This window comes from Ochotona princeps, chromosome 32 (assembly GCF_030435755.1).
Source record: "Ochotona princeps isolate mOchPri1 chromosome 32, mOchPri1.hap1, whole genome shotgun sequence".
NCBI lineage: Eukaryota > Metazoa > Chordata > Mammalia > Lagomorpha > Ochotonidae > Ochotona > Ochotona princeps.
Genome location: NC_080863.1, coordinates 8,859,134 through 8,883,140, shown reverse-complemented (window position 1 = coordinate 8,883,140; position 24,007 = coordinate 8,859,134). Strand labels below are relative to the sequence as shown.

The window sequence follows — 24,007 nt, the reverse complement described above, 5'->3', positions numbered from 1 at the left end:
TTATTTCAAAATTGAGGCTTACAGGAACAATAACCTTCCCACGTCCTCAGAATTCTACGGTATATACCCAGATCTGTGCAATGTGTACTGATCATTTATGAGCCATTTTCTCTGATATCAATGGTTGGGGATCTGCCATGACAGTAGATGGAAAATCCCGCCAAGTGAAATCCACTCCTGACTTTTGCTATTCTCTGTCTTGTTTACTTGCCGATTCTCTGCGCCTGCACTGAAATAAAACTTGCAGCTATGTTTGTATTTGCATAGATCAGCGTTTGTTGGGATCTCTGCCCAGTTTCCACGACATAGCAGCCCTCCATTACATCACCTACACCGATCGTCCCAGGATGGATGGCTGCAGTGCCTGCTGGGAAGGCATGGTGGTAAGCACTCCGCATTCTACGTTGTTCAACTTGGGCCAGACCAGTTCCCCCTGTAGTCTCACTGAAGACTACAAGAGATGAGTGGAGGAAGAAAGAAAAAGTCCTGCTTCGGTTGCAGTGAGGGAAGAAGGGCCGTGTCTCCCTACCTCTCTTCTCACCAAATAACATAGGTTGGGAGTGTCTCAGGAGAATCAACCTTAGCCAGTCTGACTGGCACCTCGCTGTCTAATGGATCTGCATCCCTTATCTCATGAAAGAGAAACTTGGATACGGAGTCTCATATCTACAGATGCCACTAGCTGCCACCAAACCGAGCCAGCACAAAACCCAAGAAGTGTGCCAACCGGGGACAGCTCTGCCTATGCCCAGCCCACCATTAGCCTTCCTGCCTCTAATACTGCTGAGATTAATGAGTGGAGAGATTTAAGAAACACCAGTAGAAGTGCTTCCTGAATGCTACAGACTGTTGGACATGATCTATAAATACTCATTCATAAACGTTGGAATGAGGTGGGCACTCTCATTCTTCCCGCGTTCAGTTGAGAAAATGACGACCCCAGGAGGTTAAGTGACGTGCTGGAAGCCACACAAGAAGGGTTTAACAGACTGTAGCAGGAAATGTATCTCCCATCACTCCCACCTCTACACATCCTTCATCAAAGCTTATACATGTACAGCCTCCACAGGCCGGGGTGGAGGGACACCCACGGCCTTCCCAACTCAGTTCCTCAAGATAAGGCTGGTGACATCACGGGAAAGGAGAGCACCGGGATTTCAATAAGGTTAAGAAAGAACAGGAATCTTGAAGTTTCCCACCCTGGAGTCATAACACCCCAAAGCAATCAGAAACTGCTCACAGTGTCCTAGGACATCATTCAAGGAATAGGGAGTTAAAAAAAGTCCAATTGAAAACTGGGCATGTGCAGAACCACTGAATCGCTCCCTAATTTTTTCCCTTGGGAATTCCCATGCCTCCATGAATCAACTACACACGGAATGAGCTCCTGCCCTCGCCCCCATCCCGGTTCTTGGTCACACCTTGCTGAAGTATAAAGATGATCCAGAAGAGATGACTCCACACCCTTGTTCAGGTTTGACAATTTCTCCCCCAATCACTTCCTGCCAGTCGGCCTCCCAGCCGTTCTGGTTCTCAAAATCTGACATGATTGTGGAAGGAAGGGTGGCTTCCGGGTGGCATTCAGTGCCGTGGTAGCCCTGGTCACACCTGTGGAAGAGCAGGGACAGGTGAACAAATTGTTGCTTCATCTGCAATGCCATGGTCTCCTGACCTGGAACACCTCCCACATCCCACCTGCCAACAATCTGTGTTACAGTAACCCTCTTCAGAGTTGCACCCTTGCCCCAAATGGACAAAAGCAGAAATACTGTTGTAACAATAGAGCTGGATAGGAAACAGGCGAACAGCGACAGCATGTGACAGTGGGATTCTATTGTATCCTTAAAACACCATTTCTTTCTTTCCAAAAGTCAGATATACAGAGAGGAGGAGAGACAGAGAGGAAGATCTTCCATCGCTGATTCATTCACTCCCCAAGGGGCTACAACTGCTGAAGCAGAGCTGATCCAAAGCCAAAGTCTGGGACTTCCTCCGGGTCTCCCATGTGGGTGCAGGGGCCCAACGGCTTTGGCCATCCTCGACTGCTTTCCCAGGTCACAAGCAGGGAGTTGGATGGGAAAAGGAGCAGCTGGGACACAAGCCAGGGCCCATATGGGATTCCGGCAAGTCAGAGGACTTTAGTCATTAGTCTACTGTGCTGGGTCCTAAAATATCATTTCTAAGCATTGTCTGTTCATCCTAACATGTAACTCCGGCCATGTTATGTAGGTCCTCTTTTTTCCCCTTGGTTGAATTACTGCCTTCAAGTCTTTGAGTCTCAAGTGAATTCCTGTCATTCTCATTAGTGCTTTCACCATGCCTTACATATCAGCCTTGAATTTGTGGTGACCCAAGGTGGGACAGCATGCAACATAGTCTGATTCCTGTTTGAGGACCACCAGGAAAGCCAAGGGAAACCTGAGCAGGCTCCGCTCATAAATTCTGAAATTAAAGCCAGGAGAGCTCACCTTGAGGTTAGATCTTGCGGTACAGAATACAAGGCTGTAATATTCCATCCTTTGCATATAAAAGAGCATGAAGCAGGACAACAACACGTTTTTTTGACTATTCCAGTTGGCTCGTCCATCCCTACGACTCCCATGACGATTGCCGTGGCATCCCTATAGACATTCGTCCTGACGCTGAGGAGTACGCACCTGCACATGCCATGGTCACAGGAGCCGTGGCCGCTGCACATGTTGGGGCACTGCTGGCCGATGTAAATGTCGTCTAAAGCCCATTCATCTTGGGCTGTGTAGTAGCTCTGACTCCAACGGAAGCGGGTAGCGCTGGACCTGGAAGAAGGGAATCCAAACTATTGTAATGGACACGTGGTCACGTGGTGATGCAGATCAATCGTGTCAGAGTTCAAAATCCTTCTAGAACTGGTATGTAATGGCACATCACGCTTCCTTTATCGCTACTGAATTGCTGGGGAATGTAACAATTCTATCATGAAAGAAACTTAAAAAGAAATCCTCCTTTATTGGATACAGATATGTTTCCATCTTCATTCATTTGAGACATTTTAAAGAAAAACAAAACATCAGTTTTTTTGGTTGCACACATTTGATGTTAGAGAAAGAAAAATCATGGAGAAAGATTTTTTTTTTAAAAATGAGGTTATTAAGCAGATGGAAACTTAAGATGTTTAACTCAAAGTAATAGAATTTCTTACAGTAAACATATCAGCACTTGCTGGAAGACTTTCAGTTGGCTCTTAATGTAAAGCAAAAATCTTGTTTGGGGGCTGAGAGGATATGTTCTAACGTTCTATATTATAAATAAGAACATCTGGTTGCTAAATTCTGCTTATTTAGGAAATTCTAACTTTCTTGAGCTTCACAGACAAGTTGATCTTTCACTCAGACAAAAAGTCAAACAGTACATTACACAGGGAGGAACACACTTATACATAGCAACCAGATAGAAGACCTTAGGAAGGAATGCTTTAAGAGACACATCAAGCAGGCTTCCAGTTCCTGACTATCTCAAAGGGTGTTTCAAAATCACCGCACATGTGTCACCTGTAGGAGTTTTCAGAAGTCTGTGATTAGTTCTTTTTGAGCAAAGTGCAAAAGAAAACAACAAACAACAACAACAACAACAACAAAGGATCTGTGGAATTACTGTCTAGGCTGTGTCTTCCCCAAGCACACTATCTACAAATACACTTTCTCTTCTGGGCTCTGAATGATTCTTTAAATTCGACTGTATCAATTATCTACATATTAAGCACTCCCTGAGTACATAACAGACTGTTTAACTCCAGTCTAACTGTATTGTTGATTTTGCCAATGATCTGTTGCTAATGAGCTGCATTCGTAGCAGGATAATTCTGAGATGCACAGAGGCTTATCCTGTAGATACAGGTTTGCTGCACATCACCGCTTGTCAGGGGATACAGAACAACACAGGTGCACCATCCTCTCTGAGTTAAGAGGTTTGTATTTGTAATGACCGTAACACTTTTCATTGCCTTATTAATTTTTTTATAAAACCTTATAGTCAAAGTAGATATTTTGTTTTGCGACATAGAGCTCTCCTTAAAGAAAGATACTGTGTACCACTTGTCATCATAAAAAGGAGAGTTGACTCTAATAAGGCTGGTTATAGAGGCTGGTGTTGTGGCTCAACAGGCTATCTTCCAGCCTCAAGTGCCACCATCCCATATGGATGCCAGTGCATCCTGGCTGCTCCACTTGTGATCCTAGCTACTTGGACCATCTTCTGTCGCTTTGCCAGGCACGTTAACATCGAGCTGGATTGGAAGTAAAGCAGATGGGACCTGGACCTGTATGCAAATGGGATGCTAGCCTTGCAGGCAATGGTTTAACATGCAACACCACAATGCTGGGTTCTTAGAGCTATTTATTATCTCAAAAGTCATTGCAGGAACTGAATAAAATAGGCGCTAAGAAAGAAAGTCTGCTGAAAAATGAGTCGAGTGATGCACACACAGGTCAGGAAAAGGCCACCTGTTTCTCCCTTCTGCAGGTGATGAAGAATGTGCCAGGACGTGGGGACAAGAGTCGGAGGACTCAGGCTCTGCGATTAATCAGCTGCACGACCTTTAAGCGAGCAATGTAAGCCTTCTGGGGCATCCAGTTCCTCGCTTCTCAAAAGCAAGCTGTGTTCTAAGATCCTTTCCAGCTCTCAAGTACAATGACTCCCCTGGTGTTGTGTTGACCAAGGTGACAGCATTTCTTTATAGTTGCATGGCTGCAGAAAACCCAGGGCACCCATCACTTTGAGGCTTTGTTGCTTCCTTTATGAAATGGGAGTGTGGAGAGTTTCAGAAACCTGCCCCAGATTTCACATCTTATTTATGCCTTTAACAGTAGCAGGCAGACCGGTTCTAAATTCTTCTCTCAGTGAATTAATCCTTGCCTGAGTCTTCTGAGCCCTTGAGAAAGATGCTTTCTTTAAAAAAGTTCAAAGTGGAAGATTTCATTTAACTACAATCCATCACCGAAAGTGCTAATGTTCATTAACAGAAAAGGCAAGAAAAGGAGGTTGAATATTGACTTCATTTTTTAGTGAGGAAAAAAAAATTAGTAGTGGCGACCATCTCCAGCTGTTCCACAGGTTGTGATGTGCAACCACATCTTGGCTGAACATTCCCCTTGATGCAAGCATTTCTCTGTAAGTCTCTCCCTCTCTTAACAAAGTCATTTTAGTAAGAAAATCTTGGGCACGTCGGATTGAACGGGCAACTACTGCTGTGCAGGTCATGAAATGAAGTTGACTTGCATTTAAAATTCAAAGTGCATTTTCATCAAGGGATCATAAATGGAGTTTTTATTTGATTTTTTTTTCACCATATAAACTTCAGGACTGAAATAAAACAGTACTGATCATCTCCTGTGGGTTGAGCAGCCTGAGCAAAGCAGGGCTGAGGAAATTGTATCTTCAGAGTTTCTCTAATGATATTTGCTCCATTATTCTGAGACTCATTCAGTCATTAGGTGTTGATTTGTTTATGAAGCCAGAGACTGGCAGCTGTTTTGGTCTCATTAGGCCTTGTTCTTATGTAAATCCCTCTCATAAAAATGAATTGATTTTCATTGGGTAACAAATGTTCAGTTCATGTACAATATAATTTCTTTGAGCAGGTATTATATAGTCAAGAGTTCCTCTCTAAGTTACGTTGTCAAATACATCTGCCAAAGTTAATAGATCTTTGATAGTTAAGGGACTATATTGTTCTCACTCATTCATTATAATTGCATATGTTTGAATCAAAAAAGTAGAACAAACACATGGTCTAAAAGAAATACTGCTGCAAATTAGTCTGCAGTCTACCTAATATTTGAGAAAAATATGTTACCTGCAAAAGTCTCAAATGGTTATAATGAGTGAAGTTATCAAGAATGCAAAGGAGGGCAGATACAGTTTAGCCTTACAGTACAACTTTAAGGCTTTATGAATCAAGAAACAATGATAACAGTTGAACGCTCTTTTTAAATGCAGCAATACTATTTAGTGTATTAGTCAAAATGAATGCTAAAATAAATATGCCAAATTGAGTTGTTTGTCTTAAAATATCAAACTGGAAACCATAATGCTAAGGGAAATGAGCCAATCCCAAAAGGTTAAATACCACATGTTTGCCTTAATTTAAGATGATATGATGTTATGTATAACATGTTATGTTATGAATATTATATGTTGTGTATAATCTAAAATTGAAATGTAAGTGAGGTGGTCACAGAAGGTGGCTAGGAACTCGCATTTACTTTTAACATATTGGTTACTCATTACTATGTCAATTAATTCCATAATGATGTAAATTTTTGCTGATGGTATGTTGGAGCTTTCAATTGACTGGGATGATACTCTGCTGGCTCTGTCTTCAGACCAGAGAGGGTATACCTAAGAAGCCGTTGAACTTGACTGGACAATAAGATGCTGGACTCTATGTTTGGTATATGCTTGCAATGGGGGAAATCTCAACTGAACTTGAGCTGTGGTTATGCAACAAGGTGGAGGAATCCACCATGGTGGGAGGGTTTGGGGAGGGGTGGGGAGAACCCAAGTACCTATGTAACTAGTCACATAATACAATGTAATTAATGAAGTAAAAATAATAAATAATAATAATAAAAAAGGTATTACTGTAAAAAAATATATATATATATTTTTCTTGAACCCAACGCAGTAGTAGCTTAGTGGCTAAAGTCCTTGCCTTGTATGTGGGCGCCAGTCCTCATCCCCCTGGCTACTCCACTTTCCCAAACAGCTCCCTGCTTGTGGCCTGGGAAAGTAGTGGAGGATGGTCCAAAGCCTTGGGACCCTGCATGTGCATGGGAGACCCAGGAGAGACTCCTGGCTCCTAACTTGGGCTTAGTTCCTACCACTGTGGCCACTTGTGGAGTGAACCAGCAGATGGAAGAACTTTCTGTCTCTACTTCTTTCTGTAAATCTGACTTTCCAATTAAAAAAAAAAACCTCTTTAAAAAATATATGTTTTTCCATTTTCTTATTCCATGGCTTTAAAAACCTGGGAAAGCAGAATTAAATAATTCATTAATATAGTTTAAGGCAAATGATCAATCTAGTAGATTTTTTGTTTCTTATAAGACATAGATAGGAACAAAATATCTTTTTAGTTCATTGATGCATACTGACTTAAATACTTAACTTCCCAACACGCTATGAGAATTCCTACTATGTGGTAGGTACTGTTCGGAATTAATGAGTTTAAGGGTCAACATATTTTCTCAAGAATTCAATTAAAACAGATAATTAATTTTTTTCTGTCTATATTAAAACTTTCAACTTGGTGGTATTATCACTTGAGCTAAGAAATAATAATGCAACCTACAATTTGAGCACAAAGTAATCTGCGAGGGTTTTCCTAGAAGGGACAATATTTTTTAATACTTCCTATACTACACTAAGAATAAAAAGTCATAATGTCTATAGGCACGGAAGGGTTTTAAAGCGCACTATCAACTTTGAAACTGAACCTCACATGTAATTGAGTGAAAAATCGATGATTTTTACAAGAATGAGAAATGGAATATTGGAAAATTTCAACAAAAGCCTCGGTAGGTTGGCACACATTACGACTGGTATTTCAATCAGTTGATTGTCATTTTGCTACCTTGATGCCTATGTTTGGAATGGCATTGAAATGAAATAAAAGTCTTGATTATCTTCCCAGCAGTAGGGACAAAACAGAACGTCAGAGTTGCAACTTGTTACACACAGCAGTGTCTAGGAAACTGCTCACAGCTGGATACAGAAAAAAAACCCATGGAAACAAATTTCAAGCATTTCAATCCAACTGAAATAATCGTGTAGCCTCAAAAATCATCAAGGTGTCCTTCTTCCATACTGCAGTTCTTCAATTAAAGGTGTGAAAATCACTCTAGATTTTTATCTACCCAGTTGTTTTTGGTAGAGCCTAACTTTTACATAAAATCATTGTAGAAAGGCTTAACTTTTCTCTTTGGGTATTTTGTTTTTACAAAAGTCCTACTGAGACACCACAGAAAAACCTAGCATCTGTGTGTCAGGCACTTGCTGTTGCTCAGATCACAGAATGTTAGTATTCTCGGATAAGGAGTAATGTTAAAGACAATCTGATTAATCCTTTTAATGATATTCATAAAGCTCTTACCTTAAAGAAATCAAGTAGTTAATGAACCACTGGCAGAGCAGTACTTCTTCTTTGTGTATTAAGTTTGAGGAGTGAGGTGAGCATTTTGCCCTACTTACGATGCTGAATGCGACCCCAAACCCACCCTATGGGAGTGCCTGGGCTTGCTTTTCAGCCCCAGGTCCTGACATAGCTTCTTGCCAGTGCAGACTTCCAACAGGCAGCAGGGCAAAGCTCATTCATCCGGGACACCTGGATTGCCTGGGTCCAGCTCTGGCCTCTGCTGGCATCTGGACGGTGAGCTGGCAGACAGGAGCTGTCTGTGTCTTGGTCTGCCTCTCCACTGCATGCAGAAATTATCATTAAAATAAAATAAATAAAACTCAGGCTTTCTAATTTATGTGCAAGCCTTTCTTTTTCTGGTTGAACTCATCTAACTCATTCCATTCAGGATTTTTTTTGTTTTATGTTATTTTTGAAATGTTACATTGTTTCACGTGACCTACCTAACCTGAAACAATGCAATATTCTGGAAAAGTCTGTACCTGTCTCTTTCATACTTCGCATTGTTGAAGTTTGTCCCCAGAGGGCTGAGGCCTCTGCTCCCTAGGAGATGATTCTCACTGCGACAGAAAGAACTCGAATCGAGGAAAAGAACATATGCTAAGCTTTTAACATAAAAATAAAAATGGTGCTTTACAACAAGACAGCAACTCTGTAATCCAAGCTACTTGAATTTCTAGATTTCTCTGCCATTCCCTTTGGTATACTAAATGTAAAAGAATCAATTGGCTGAGCTGTCTCCAGAAAAGCAAAACTTGTAGCCAGGAGATTCTAGGACAATCTGGAAATGAAATTTTTGGTATTTTTTATGGATCATATTTTTTTCAAATATCCTCAGTATAAAAAACAAATACCTGGGTATTTGCCTAATGAAAGCATCTAAGTCTTTCCACTGTGCTTATTTGATCTTCATCCTTGCGTTATGTGCTGAGACACAATGAGGTCAGAATGGCAGCCAGACACGAAAAAAATCATCTCTTACCAGGTCTTCTGGGGCAGAAGTGCTATTATTCTTCTCCACTGTGTGAACTCACTGGCATGGTAAATACTTGCTGAGGTAAATTCCTGACAACTTGGCATACTCGGAAGGCATTCCTGAAAGAGTCAGGCAGAAAAACCAAAACAAAAAGGATGAAATTTATTTCGTACTGAGGCCTTCTGTTTAATCATCCACCCTAGTTAGAAAGAACTTCCATGAACATAGGAGTGCATGTTGGTTTCTCGTAAAACAAGTTTTTTGGATATATTCCTAGGAGTGCTATAGCTGGGTCATATGGTATGTTGATTTTGAGTTGTTTGAATGTTCTCCATACTGATTTTCATAGAGGCTGTACCAGCCTGCAGCCCCACCAGCAGTGCAGTAGGGATCCCTTTTCCCCACAACCTCGCCAACAAGTGTTGTTGGTGCTTTTATTCATGTGGGCCACTCTTACTGGCATTAGGTGGTACCTCATTGATGTTTTAATTTGGATTTCCCTTATTGTCAGGGAGCTTGCGCATTTTTTCATATGTTTATTTGCCATTTGGGATTATTCCTTTGTGAAATGTCTGCCATTTCCCGTGCCCATTTCTTGAGTGGCTTGTTTATTTTGGTGTTTTGGCTGTTTTGTAATTCTTTGTATATTCTGGAGATTAGCCCTCTATCACCTACGTAGTGTGCAAAGATCTTCTCCCATTCTGTGGGCTGCTTTTTTACTTTGTTGATTGTTTCTTTTGCTGTGCAGAAGCTTCTTAGTTTGATGAGGTCCCATTTGTTTATTTTGGTCTAGATTTCTATTGCTTTGGTGTCCTTAGAAAATAGGGACCTACCCCTAGATCTTGCAGAGTATTTCCAACATTTTCTTCCAAAAGTTTGAAGGTTTCTGGATGCAGGTTGCAAAAACATGGAAACAACCAAAATGCCCATCAGCAGAGGATTGGATAAGAAAGCTATGGTTCATCTACTCCATGGAATACTACTCAGCTATTAAAAAAACCAAAATGCAGTTCTTTGTGGCCAAATGGGCCAAACTGGAAACCATAATGCTAAGGGAAATGAGCCAATCCCAAAAGGTTAGATACCACATGTTTGCCTTAATTTAAGATGATATGATGTTAAGCATAACATGTTATGTTATGGATGTTATGTCATATGTCGTATATAAACTAAAATTGAACTGTGAATGGGGGGTCACAGAAAGTGGTTAAGAAATCACATTTATTGTTGACTGCTCAATACCATGTCAATTAATTCCATAACGATGTTCATTGTTGCAGATGGTATGTTAGTGCTTTTATTTGACCGGGATGATACTCTGCTGTCTCTGCCCTCAGACCAGAGAGGGTCTACCCAATAAGTAGTTGGACTTGACTGGACTATAAGATGTTGGACTCTATGCTTGGCATATACTTGCAAAGAGGGAATTTAACTGAACTTGAACTATGGTTATGCAACAAGGTGGAGGAACCCACCATTGGGGGAGGGTGGGGGGAGAATCCCAGATTCTATGTAATTACAACACAATGTAATTAATGAATAAATTTAATTTACAAAAAAAAAGAAAGAACTTCCAGAAATCTGATGTAATAATCTTAACTCTTTGGGATATGGATGCACTCTGTAATCTTTTCTTATAAAGCTAAAACATTTGGGAAACAATCGCAAATAAAATGTCTCCCAGTTCACACATGCATACAATGAAATGGATTAGGATTCTCTGTTTGACAATTACAATATTAATGTTTGGCAAAATTACTATACTCACTATGATATACCACAATGCCACATTATCAATATCTGTTTTATTCTAAGAAACTGCATGTATCTGTTGCTTTTTGCTTCAAAAGGTAGCAGTGTTACATTCTTGATCTACCTCACAGGTAAACTGACAGGAAACTAACAAGACATACTTAAACAGGAAATAACTTTCAAAGAATATTCAGTCCTGAAGTTGCTGTCACTTTCCAGTTGTTTCCAATTACCCTTTAAGAGAAAAATGGGTGTCCTTGTAATCTATTGTTGACTTGTCCTTTAACATACTTACTTCTTGAACCAGGTGCCAGGTAAGGCCGTGGTTGGTTGAGTATTCCAGCTTCACTTGGTTGTCCATGTGTGGGGTGTATTTCTGGCCACATCCCATCACCAAACTGAACTGAATCATGTAGGATGCTCCTATCTGCATTGACTGTGTTTCCACATAACGCATACTTGAAACAAGTTTAGAATCGCCTGTGAAACTGAAAGAGACAGAGAGGCTTACGAAGACAGGTAAGCTAAAACTTCTTACTTCATATCACACACCACGACAGTTTGGCCTGTCTTTAAGGGCAGAGTGACAGAAAGAGAGAAAGGAAGTAAGATCTTTCATCCATTAATTCCTTTCCCAAACTAGCTAGGGCTGGGCCAGGCAGAGGCTGGCGGCCAGGAACTCCATGGAACCAACGAAATGAGCCATCATCTGCTAGCTCCCAGGTTACACACTGGCAATGAACTGGATCAGAAGCAGAGCATGCAAGTCTCAAAGCAGGCACTCCAACATGGGATGTGAATGGTTCAAATGGCTACTGCACAGCTACGTCCCAATGCCTGCCCCTCATTTCAGTTAAGTCTTTTCAAGTTCTAGAACAGATTTTAGTCAATGTAACAAATATATTTTAAGGTAATTTACTAAAGGAGCCAAATTTACAAATAATTAATAATTTTGGAAAAAGTTGAACGTCTGAAATCAGGTACTCATACGTTGTTCATTAGCATACACTTCTGGACTTATTAATCCCACTTCTTGAAATCTCTGGCAAGGAAATAATTTGAAATTCAGAGATAATTTTATAAAATTGAAATACATTATAGGATTACTTGTGGCAAATTACTGCTGACGATCTCGGTGTCAAGCTAAATGGAAAATGGAAGGTTTAAGTAAACTGGGATAGTTAAACAACAATATTTTCAGCTTATCAACCCTAAAAAGTTCCAGGAGGAAGTCCCCTGGATCCACAATTTAAACAATTATACCTTTGTCTAGAAAGGAGTTGAGCCATGTTTAACTAAAGTGAGCTAGTCATTTCACAGACTGAGTCATATTTCAGATATCTATGAAAATCACATATTCATACCAAAACGTGATAAATTTCAAAAACATGCATAAAAGAAATTCACCAGAATGCTTGGTGATAGCTGCACCTGGTGGAAAGAAATCTAGCATTTTACAATTTTTCTTTTTCTTGTTTTTTTTTAATACTTATGTATTGAACATGGAAAACAGTGGAAGTGGTTTTATTATTTAAACATGAGCTCCTTTTCTCGGTAGCTGTGTGGATCAACCTACACGTAGGTTAAGAAACCAGGCTTGTTTCACCCAGAAGACCTTTAACCAGATGCCATCCCATCGTGTTTCTATTACCGTAAGACTGGGAGACAACAATTCGGAAAAAAAGTTATAATTAATTTACAAGTCATTAATTTCCCACTACTATTATAACCATAATCTAATATTAAAGAGATATATGCAATTAAACCAGATGTTCATCAACTAATGACTGGATAAAGAAAATGCAGTATACATACACTATGCAAGAGTACTCAACTACAAAAAAGAATGAAATTCCATCTTTTGCAACAGAATGGACCCCAAGCAGAGTCCATTATGCTTCATGAACTAAGCCAGTCCCCAAAGACAAATATCATACTTTTCCCCTGATCTTTGGTAACTATTATACATAACATCAAAAAATGTAATATTTATGAGAGATTTTGACATTTTTTGGTGATTTGATTATTGTACACAACATTTGTCTGTACTCTCGAGGAACAATTTTTTAAAATATTTGCCAACTTCATTAGGAAATGGGCACTGAGCATATAATTGTGAACTGAAAGTGTGTCATTGTAAAAATAAAAGAGAGACAAAGAAAGCAGAGGGTGGGTGAAAAATGAAGGCAGGGGGGAGGGTAGAACTGAATGTGTTACTACGCCCCCACGTCTGTATTGTGAAATACATGAAATGTCTTCACCTTATATAAGTATTTTTTTTTAAAAAGATACATATAAGCCATGCATATTGCCAGCATTGGGTTGTACAGAATGCAATCTATGTATCTGTTTGTATCTGTATCATTACAGAATGAAATTTTTGGCAGTACTGATACAATAGAAATCAGCACAGATCAAAAATAGTATTAAGTCATACAGGCACAAACTCCCCTCCAAATGCTTTTTTCCCACAAGAAATAAACTCTGCTTTCAACTTTAAAGGTTAAATGCTCTCTAAAACATCTTTTATGAGAAAAGCAATTAGAGGCAGCAGGCAAGGCTTCATTTAAACGGTTTGCTCTGAAGATAAACCGTGTCCCATGAGTAACTTTAGTGACATTCATGCATATGTATCAAAACATTATGTTGTACACCTTAACTCTGGACAACTAGTATATGCCAATCAAAACAAAATAAAATGTAAACAACCCAATATATCATGCGGATTAAAAAAACTTCACAGCGTGTTGGAAGCACATAAGCTCTCGGCTCTTCAAGTGACAGAGCAACTAGAACCTTCCCACCCGTGCCATGCCTAACACCTCCCCACTCCTGGCATCTCTGACATAACTTCAGACTGTATTCACAATCAGCTTCATGTAAATTCCTCCTTTCTGAGGAAGTCAGGTGTTCCCAGAGTTCTGTACAGAAGCAGAAGGAAATGCTGTCTTACAGATGTTGCCTCCACTTCTTGTTGCAGAATGGTTGATAGACGAGATATCTGAACTTCAGGAATATGCTCTGGGAGCCGTATGTTTATTAGAGAGAAACACACAGAGAGACAGACAGAAGAAAGATGTATCTGTATCTGTCTACTGATTCCAGGTGTTGGTGTACTCCTCAAGTGCCTCTGATGACATGGGCAAGGTCTGGCGGAAGCTGGCAGCCAGGTACACAATCCAGGTCTCCTAGGTGACCATCAGAGACCTCACTACTTGTGCCATTTCTGCTGCCTTTCAGAGCCAGAAATTAACCCATGGCCCAGAAAGTGAACTCTGATGTGGGATATGAAGATCTTCACTGGCATTCTTGTTTGCGGACCATTCTAACTTCTCACCCCATGATCACAGATTTTAAAGATGCTAAGGTACCAAGAAAAAAAAATGATAAAAAGTTATAGAGAATAACAGGTTAGATAAGCAAAATGAGGAGAGTTAAACAATGATGACAGAATTCTTGTTTGGCACTTGCTACCTATCAACGGATAGAAGAGGAACCCAGAATGCATTTGGTGTGTCCTACTGGGAGCACATACTTATGGGCATAGATTGATCCCGCGTGTCCACTGATCAGTTCTCATCAATAAAAGTCAGGGGGAAGGATATAGGAGTCACTGATTTTGCTGTTACTGACAAGCTTTTAGGAAGAGATTGATGGCTTTCCTGCCATGCCTTTTGCCTGTTGCCTTTAGCTGCCTCGGGAGAATAATGAGTCCTGCAGGTGGGTGGGCCTGCCTATTCCAGGATGGCTTGTGACAAGTAACAAGTAAGTCTCTTCACTTGGGCTTAAGCCATGGACAGCCTTTCTTGAGCTGAACACATTTCTAACTGATTTACGTGCCAGGCTTCATGATACTGTGTGCTATCTGGCCTGTTGCCCTAATCTAAAGCAAAATACACAAACACAGCACAGATGTTGGCACCACTACACCATTTGTAGTATCAGTTCACTCAGTTGTGTCTGATTGATCCAAGACTGGCTGGAAATAAGGGATAGTAGGGCTGTTTTCCCACCCCTGAATGTTCAGACTTAGCTGGAGTTTTACGGGCACAGAACTTCCTGAGATTCCTCATTTACAGAAGTGCTCCTTTTCGCTGCTTGCTTAAGTCATGATAAATTTATAAAGGCAAAAATGAAGCTGAACTTGTTCTCTGCTATAATCATAGGAACAGAGAAGAACAGCCTGCATCAGCGTTTTGGTGAGAACTTCTGGAGGCAGGACGTGTTAAGAATTAGGCAGCTTCACTTGATTCATGTTAACTTACAAGATTTTCTCCAAAGTGTAAGAACAGGGGTGGGCATTGGGCCCAAGGTTTACAGTGACACCAGTCCATGCTGTGTTTGTGTCTGGGTTCTGCCCCTCCTTCCAGCTTCCTGCTAATGTGCACTTGGGAGTCAGCAAGGCATGGCTCAAGAACTTGCATCCTTGCTACCTGCCTGGACCGAGTTCCCAGCTTTGGCCACGGCCCTGCTCCAGCCATTGTGTGCATTTGAGGAGGGAATCAGCAGAAGGGAACTTTCTCTTTCTCTATAACAACAAGTCCTACTACTACAGGCTCTTGCACTAATGATAAGATCAAATGAGGAAGTAAGGTGAGATTACCTCTCTACCTCTCTTCATTTCAACCGACATGAGGACACTGGTCACTGGATAGCACCATGAAACGCCTGAGTGTCATAGTTCAGACCTGGTTCACAGTCTGGCTCTTTGGCTTTTATCTCTCATGCATTGCCAAAGATTCATTCTTTCCACAGTGAGGGATCCTGTTTCTCTCTTTTTAAGAGATTTAATTATTTTTTTTGGAAAGACAGAGCTACAGAGAGAATGAGAGGTGCAGGGTTCCAAGGCTTTGGGACATTTCTCCACTGCTTTCCCAGACCACAAGCAAGGAACTGGATGGGAAGTGGAGCAGCCAGGGCATGAACCAGTGTCCATATGTGATCCTGGTATATGCAAGTTGAGGATTTAGCTAGTAGGCTACCTTGCCAGGCCTGAGGGATCCTGTTCACGCCCTCTGAACATGCAACATTTCACCTGCACCTCACAGAAGCCACCCTGTGTTGGACTTTTCTAACAGCTAGAGAATCACATTTGACTTTTTACTCAAGGGCATTTCAGAGAATATTAGGGATCCTTAATAATGTGTTAAGAAGGGAAAACAATAGGCCACGTTGCTGGCCTCAGTGTCACACAATCGCTACAAAGTAGGCTGGATTTCTGAAGTTCATTGCTAAGTCAAGCCTATGAAAGGCTCTCAAACAATATCTGTTGAAGAAAATAAACACAAAAGACCGAGGTCTTTTAACTTGGGGGTGAGGGACAAGTTTTTACAAAATAAGGTTTTACAAAACTATAGCTACTTCAATATGGAATGAACACAGTCAATAATTTGAGGTGACAATATGCTTATAGAAATCCCACTCAGAATTTCCCCAGAGCCTCTTTGCCTTCTTTCTCTACACAGAACCTCAATAGCAGAACACTCGGTTCCTTCACATCAAAGGCATGTCAAACAGCAAGTTCCCTAGGGATGGGGTCGTTTTTCACAACGAATTCCATCTGTTTACGGAGCACTTGGTAGGTGAATCAATATGGCTGCCCTTCCCCAGTCCATGGGCATATGAGAATACCACTGTATCATATTTACTTGTCTTAAAAGCTTAAGCAGTTTTCTATTATTTTCAAGAATTCGGCAGGAAAGACTGCCTACAGGGCTCATTTCCAGAGAAATGGAAGAGGTACCCAAGGGTGTTTGGCTGTAAAACTATTTGGAGCTAAGAGTCCTCTGGACAAGAGGAATAAAAAAAAAAAAGCCTCTCTAATGACATCCTCATTTTGGTTATGTTCTTGTCATCATCAATGATGATGTGATGGGAAAATTAGTTGATATCGTAAATTAAAGATAGCATTTTAACCCACTGCTATTTCTACACTATTACACTTAAAAATGGGAATGATCATACATTTAGTCAATTGTATACATTTTACCCTTTCTAACCAAGAAAACACCAGTGTGATTATATTACAAGAAGACTTCTTTAAGGTAAAAGTGTACAATTCTGCTAACGAGAAGTGATCATTGTTAATGCTTGGTCGTACTTCCAGATGATCTCCCCATTATTTGCATAACACAGAAATACACATACATACACGCTCATTTTTTCTTTCTTAAAAATTATGAAATCACAATAATTTTTATTTTTTTCTCTTTTACCAACAATTTCATTGCCATTTTCTCCACATTGGAAAAACGTATCAAATTGCCCTCTAATTGTGGAAATGTGGGCGTGTTGCTTCCGTTTATTATTGTTATAAACAATGCATATATTGTATGCATCCTTGCGTCTCTTTGTGCACCTGTCCGAATTTTTCCTTAGGATAAATTCCTAGAAGTAGAATTGCTTAGGCAAATCAAATGCATATTTTACAAACTGGCAATGAATTGCCAAGCTGCACTCTAAAAGGCTGTGCCAAGTTCTGCTCACCAAGAACATTACCAAGCACTGAGGTGCAGTTCATGTCAAAACTGAATATTCATGTGTTTTCATTCAGTCACTTGGATCTATATCTACCTTTCAAATCCACGTTTTTTGATTACTAGAGACTAAGAAGCTATTCAGGTTTATTAGCGATTTTTGCATGTTATTTTTATGAATAACCTTTTTGTGTACTTGGCCCGTTTTGAAAATTGAAGTTCATATTTTTCTTACTGATTATTAGGACTTCTTCCCATGCTGTGTATATACGGTCTTTTATAAATGTTAAAATGACCTCCTGTTCCCAGTTTGGTGTAATGTTTCGATTTCAGAGTGGTTTTTTCTTTTTTCTTTCTCTCTCTTTTAAGATTTACTTATTTTTATGGAAAGACAGAGATACGGAGAGAAGGACAGTCAGAAAGATTTTTCCAGCCAATGGTTCACTCCCCAAGTAACTGTAACGGCAGGAACTGAACTAATTCAAAGCCAGGAGCCAGGAGACTCTTCCAGGTCTCCCACATGGGTGCAGGATCTCAAGTCTTTGGCCCATCCTCTACTGTTCTCCCAGGTCACAAGCAGGGAGCTGGATGGGAAGCAGGGCCACCAGGACTAGAACTGGCACCCGTATAGGATCCTAGTGCATGCCAGTCAAGGACGTAGCCATTAGGCCATTGGCCTTGGCCCAGAGAGGCCTTTTCTTCTTCAGATAGAAGTTTAAAAATTTTAATCAGTGGGATATAGAACACTGAGGGACCCTGTTTTGATGTCTTGCTGTATTGGTAATTATTGGGACTTCCTCTGAGCCTAGTTCTTAATCACTTTTTTTTGTATTCTATATTAATTGCCACCTATCAGAGGAAACATCAGATATTGTTTTTTTCAGGACTGGTTTATCTTACTTAGCATAATGACTGATATGAAGCTATACTTGCTAATTGAGCAACAAAGCCATTAAAATATTACCTGTAAGAAATTAAAACACAGGGCCCAGGGCAGTAGCCTAGTGGCTAAAGTCCTTGCCTTGCATGTGCTGGGATCCTATATGGGTGTCGGTTCTAGTTCTGGCAGTACTGCTTCCCATCCAGCTCTATCTGGCCTGAGAAAGCAGCTGAAGACGGCCCAAAGCCTTGGGACTCTGTATCCATGTGGGAGACCCAGAAGAAGCTTCTGGCTCCCGGCTTCGGGTCGGTGCGCACCGGCCGTTGCGGCTCACTTGGGGAGTGAATCATGGGACGGAAGATCTTCCTCTCTGTCTCTCCTCCTCTCTGTATATCTGACTTTCCACAAATAAATAAATAAATCTTAAAAAAATAAATTGAGAAACAATACATAAGAATGATGTTCTCACTTGACTATCTACGTCATTTGGCATCACTGAGGATCAAAACAAAGGCTCAGAAAGTGGGCAGTAGTTAGAGGTGGAGCAAAAGGTTAGAGCTGGCATGAGGTCATGGATGGGGTGAAATACGAAGACATGGTCAGGGTTCTGGATGGATTGAGAAGTTAGGAACGCCTGTGGTCCATTCAGCAACAGGACTCATTCCTTTCCTATTTTAACAGAGCTGTTTCAATGCTACCTTTGTAATAGAGCCCTGGCAAGAAACATTCAAAATTCCTCCTTGGAGAAAATGTTCCTTGTTTGATTTCCAAGCTCCCAAAGGACAGCATCCAACTTTGAATTCAGGTCTTGGCTCCCCAAACCTATGTTTCTACCATACTGTAATTGCCAACACCCCCCACCCCCCAAAAAAACCACTATTAAATCTAATACGTCATTATAACCATCTCCTCACAACTGCAGAGTTTTTAACACCAAGACTTAATGAGTGTTAGGATAGCAAAGTTTTCACTCCTGTTGTACCTGGTTTGTTTATAACAAGCAAGCAAACAATGTCAAGGTCCCTCGCTATCATCATTAATAGTGTCAGTCAGTGGCAATATTTAATAAACCCTAATTAGAATGACTCCCTTAGTGATGTTCTAAGACATGTAAGACATGGTCAAAGACTTTTTTTAAAAAAAAATAATGAGTTTAGATACTGTGCACATGTAATAAAAAGAATAAAAGAAAGTACCAAATTAAAGGCAACTTATTCCTCTGCTGGAAAAAGTGCTCCCAGATGACATACTGTAAAGTGATTTATGGCATATTGACAGTAGTTCTAATGAAAAAGCAATTGTCCAAGGTTTCCCCAGGGGACGCTCTTAGAAACAGCCATCCATGTTCAGGGAAAGCCACGAGTTGGAAATGAGAGCCAAATGAACTCACAGCCGGGAAAAGCCAACAGTAATGAATTGACCACCAATCATTTGTACAGACCACATCCACACTTCAGCATTTCCCCCCGAGAGGTCACGGACGGGCAGCGGTCACACTGCTAAATATATCTGATGAATTTTTGTTTAATAAGATAATAGGCTCTAAAAAGTTTACCCTAAAAATACTCCATCTTAGTTAGGTACTAGGAGGGTACAAAAAAGTCAGTATCAACACCTGATTTTTATGCTGTGTAACAACAGGTTCTGAAAACATCCTCAAAGTGAGTTCATACTGAATGTTAGACAATGTTTACTCTTAAACAGTTGCAGAGAGCAAAGAGTGCTATTAAAAGGGATTTTATTCTGACTCGGTGGCTAAGAAAATGGGACCAGTTTGAGATCTTCCATGTTGTTTCATTTTAAAACGCAGGGAGCATTTTTCATGTCCTTATTAAAGCAGTTAATGTGTTTCTCTAACCTCATTGCCTTGCCCGACTATCCTCTCTGTTGTTTCATAACCAGGACAGCTCCTTTTCGTTGCAGAGAAGATCAGAAACCCAAATCACATGGCTCATATGCGAATGTTCATAAAATCTCAGCCATGCTGCTCAAGGTACCCATGAGGATTGTGCGATTATTTATATATCCTTATGGTCTTCTATAATTACTGCAATTGTACTTCCACAAAGTCAAGCTATTGCTGCCAATGAAAGCAGTGGTGGGTTAAGAATATTCATCGCACTTGTGCAAAGGGATATTGTTCTTAGCATTTTGATCAAACAGCCAAAATGAAACTGCTGCTCTCATGCATTCAACCAAAGTGTTAGATTAAAATGCTCAGCAACTTTGGAGTTTGTATGAGCAGATGTTAACTGTTTATGAAAATAAACATGATACAGGACTTGCATTTGTGATATGATTCTTTGTTGTATTAAAAATGCTGGGAGAAGAAATCTCCTGCACAAAGTTGAGGAACATACAGTTAATTTGTGGTGCATGCTCAATTAGAATTATTGTTCATTTTAGTCAATTCAAACGTTTGGAAGCACAAAATTCTAAGAAATGCCATTTGGTCTTCATTCTTCAATGTTCCGTATTTGTTTCACCCCTCTATTATTATTCTCAAAGTTCCAAGACTAAGCAAGAATACTCAAAATCAAACTATAAAGAATCAAGCGTCTGAGGCTATCAGGTAGAAACCACAGAATATAACCTTTCCTGTTTTGCCAAACAGAAGTCTCACTCCATGCACTTTGACAAGCGTGCAGCTAATGTGTCCAGCTGTTCTTCCATCCCATTAGATGTCATTTTGCTTCGAGGATTTTAGCCTGCTGTGCGTAAGATGTGACTGTACATGAACAATGCCCACTGAATGTAATTTTCCGTGCAATGGTATGTCAAATTTATCTCTAATTATAATAAGGTCACTGATGGGTCATTTATGATACGCTCTCCGGAGACAATGGCAGTTGAATGGCTTTCAGCGAGATTTGTCTGGAGGAATTAAATTTCCTGATCATGACTCAATAGAAAGTAAAAAATGTCTTAGGAAATTACTCTCCCATCATGTTTATAGTCCTAGTGGAACCTACGGAGAGGCGACATGCACAGTGGTCAGTGCTGTGGATTCTGAAATGATGCAGAGGTGAGTTTCAATCCAGGATCTCTAGGCCTAGAAGATCCTACACGACAGGGTCTCTGAACATCCTTGGTCCATTCTTGACACGTGTTCTCTTACTATCTGGGATCCAGTCACACTGGCCTGATTCCTGCTCCTCGAAATTCTATGATCATTCCTGCTTTGGGGTATTTGTTCCAAAGAGTTTCCTGATGCTAAAATTCTCTTCCTTCTTTCAGGTTTCCATGCATCTGGGTCTTTTCTGTTCATGCACCATCTTCCAACCAATGACTGTATCATCCTCACTGTCTGAATCCCCCCAAAGGTAGCCTCCCCCAAGAGGCCCTCAGGAGTTTCTATTACACCCAGTTGCTCACTTGGCATCATCCTGGTATTTCTAGAGTACTAAACACAGTTGGAATTATTTTCTTATTCACATCTTTTTTTATATAAGTAAATTTGCATATAGCCATAGAAAAAAACAACCCAAACAAAAATCCTAAAAATAAAGAATAACTTCATTAGGATGTCTTAAAATTTAGAGACTCCCATCTCTTTCCCCATCTCCCCACTGGCATGAACAAGATCAGTGATTGGCAAAATGGGTTTAAAAAGAGATCTTACTTAACAAATTAGGAATGAAAAAATTTTCCTTGTGACTGGGATTATGGAATTGTGGATACACCTCTTGCAATATCAACCTCCCATGTAGGTGCCTGACGAACGCAGTGGAAGATGACCTAAGTGCTTGGGCACCTGCCATCCATATAGGAGAGTCAGATGAAATTTCTGCTCCTGGCTTAAGCCTAGCTCAGCTCTGGGCATTGCAGCTAGCTGGGAGATAAGCCAGCAGATACAAGATCTCTCTGTCTCTATCTCTGCTTCCATCTCTCTACAACTCTGACAAAATCTTTTAATAAAAATGCTTGAGCTTTATGTTAAGATGGGTAGAAAACAGAAGACTTATAAGAAGTTTTATTTTATAAAATTACTGGAATGATTTCACATTTTATGTTCATTGCAGCCTTCATGGACTATGGCCAATATTTAAGCTCCTATCTCATTTTGAACAAAAGGTTTTTATATTTATTTAAATCTATGAATATTTTATTTTCAATGCACCTTCCCAAGGCATCTTACGTGTCAACATAATATCATCTTTTCAGAGGGTTCACATTCAGCCAATATGTGTCAACCAATGCCTAATTGCTGAATTGTTTGGAACACAGTGCTCACGTTAGTGCAAAGACTATGAGCAAGAAAAAGCTGCAGTGAAATCCTTACCACAGGGTCCAGTCATGGCCACAGTAGGGCTGAACATTTCCAAGGTAGAATCCCAGAGACTGAGTGACCTCCACCAGGTTGGTGAAGTCCAGACTAATGCTGTTGAAAAGCACAGAGGTCATGATGACCTCATCGATGGCCCACACGTCTTCTCCCTGGGAAGAGTGATAGGGTTGCCACCATCGGAACTGAATTCCAAACTGTCTTGCATCATCCGGTAACTCCACAGAGATGATCCTAAGGGAGAAAACAAAAGTCAGAGTTCAGAGGATGTCGGATACAGTGCTTTTTAAGTAAAGTCTTATGTGTTGAAAATAGCTCAACTGTGAAAAACATTCTCTCGAGGTGTTTAATTTCCTGACTCCTACTAAGTCTTCCAAAGAGATGACATAGAGGGACTTGCTTTGACTGATAAACTCAGTTGTCAAAATGGCAGGATTTATCCCACTGTGTTGAGGGATGCTGGGCAGTCTGTTATACATATTACAGTTCTGCGGTGGTAGGAGCTACGGCATGGCCTCATTCCCATGAGTTTAGCATAGTGCGAACAGGTCACTTGCTGTGTCATGGCAGCCATGACAACTAATCTGACAAATGGGGGAGAAAATTAAGAATAATATCTAATTTCCAGGAGCAATTATTGTACACAGCAGCAGGCACCCTGCATTAATTGCCACTGCAATGACATGTGTTTGAAAGCTCCATAAATCACACTGCTATGCTACTCACATCCACATATAAGGTGAGACGGGAAACAAATGGTAAATGGAGCATTTGTCTCCATCAACGTACAATTAAACACCGGGAGAGGTGCTTGCATGAGACGCACACTGAAGGGACTGAGTTTTCTTCTCCTTAGCAGAGAGAAATCTTTCTAAGCTAAGGGACTAGCTGAATAACGTACGCATTAATTTTAAAGCTTCAATGTCCAAGGCTGTATTTACTAAGAAACGAGATCGATGTCCATGCTACCCTTGAGTAAAAGATTATGTAAAATTACAACATAAAAATGTAATTCCTAATGTAGCAAAAGGTATTGAAATGCTACCTATTTTCCTTTTAAATAAATAATTTTTACATGGAAATTTGAGTGGAATGATGTGACTAGCATCCTTGTTTATACAAATAGTACTCCTAGGATTCTCATCGATGAGAACATATATTTTCTTAAATATGGTTTATGTATTGATCCACATATTGACAAGGATTCATTTATTTGAAAGGCAGAGTGACAGAGAGAGGGAAAAAATGGGGACAGCTTTCATTTGCTGGTTCCCTCCCCCGAACGCCTGCAACAGCTGAAGCCAGGAGCCAAGAACTTGCTCTGCTGTTCTCCAGGAGCAGCAGGAGCCCAGGTCCTTGAGCCATCATCTACTGCCAGCCAGGCACATTCATGGGGAGCTGGCTGCAAGAGGAGAGGCCAGGACTTCAGCCCAGGCTCTCAGACACAGGCTGTGCATGTCACAAACAG

At 40.5% G+C, this 24,007-nt stretch overlaps 1 protein-coding gene across 1 annotated transcript in view; it reads right to left on the bottom strand.

Moving 5' to 3' along the window:
• The window catches only part of RELN (reelin), a 384,643-nt gene that overhangs the window by 98,211 nt on the left and 262,425 nt on the right, over positions 1-24,007 (bottom strand). The window contains exons 20-24 of the mRNA XM_058657530.1: positions 22,537-22,773; positions 11,194-11,386; positions 9,153-9,265; positions 2,658-2,795; positions 1,422-1,608 (exon numbers count right to left, since the gene is read on the bottom strand). Of these exons, the coding sequence (XP_058513513.1) occupies positions 1,422-1,608; positions 2,658-2,795; positions 9,153-9,265; positions 11,194-11,386; positions 22,537-22,773 (868 nt within the window). The remainder of the gene's footprint in view (positions 1-1,421; positions 1,609-2,657; positions 2,796-9,152; positions 9,266-11,193; positions 11,387-22,536; positions 22,774-24,007) is intronic.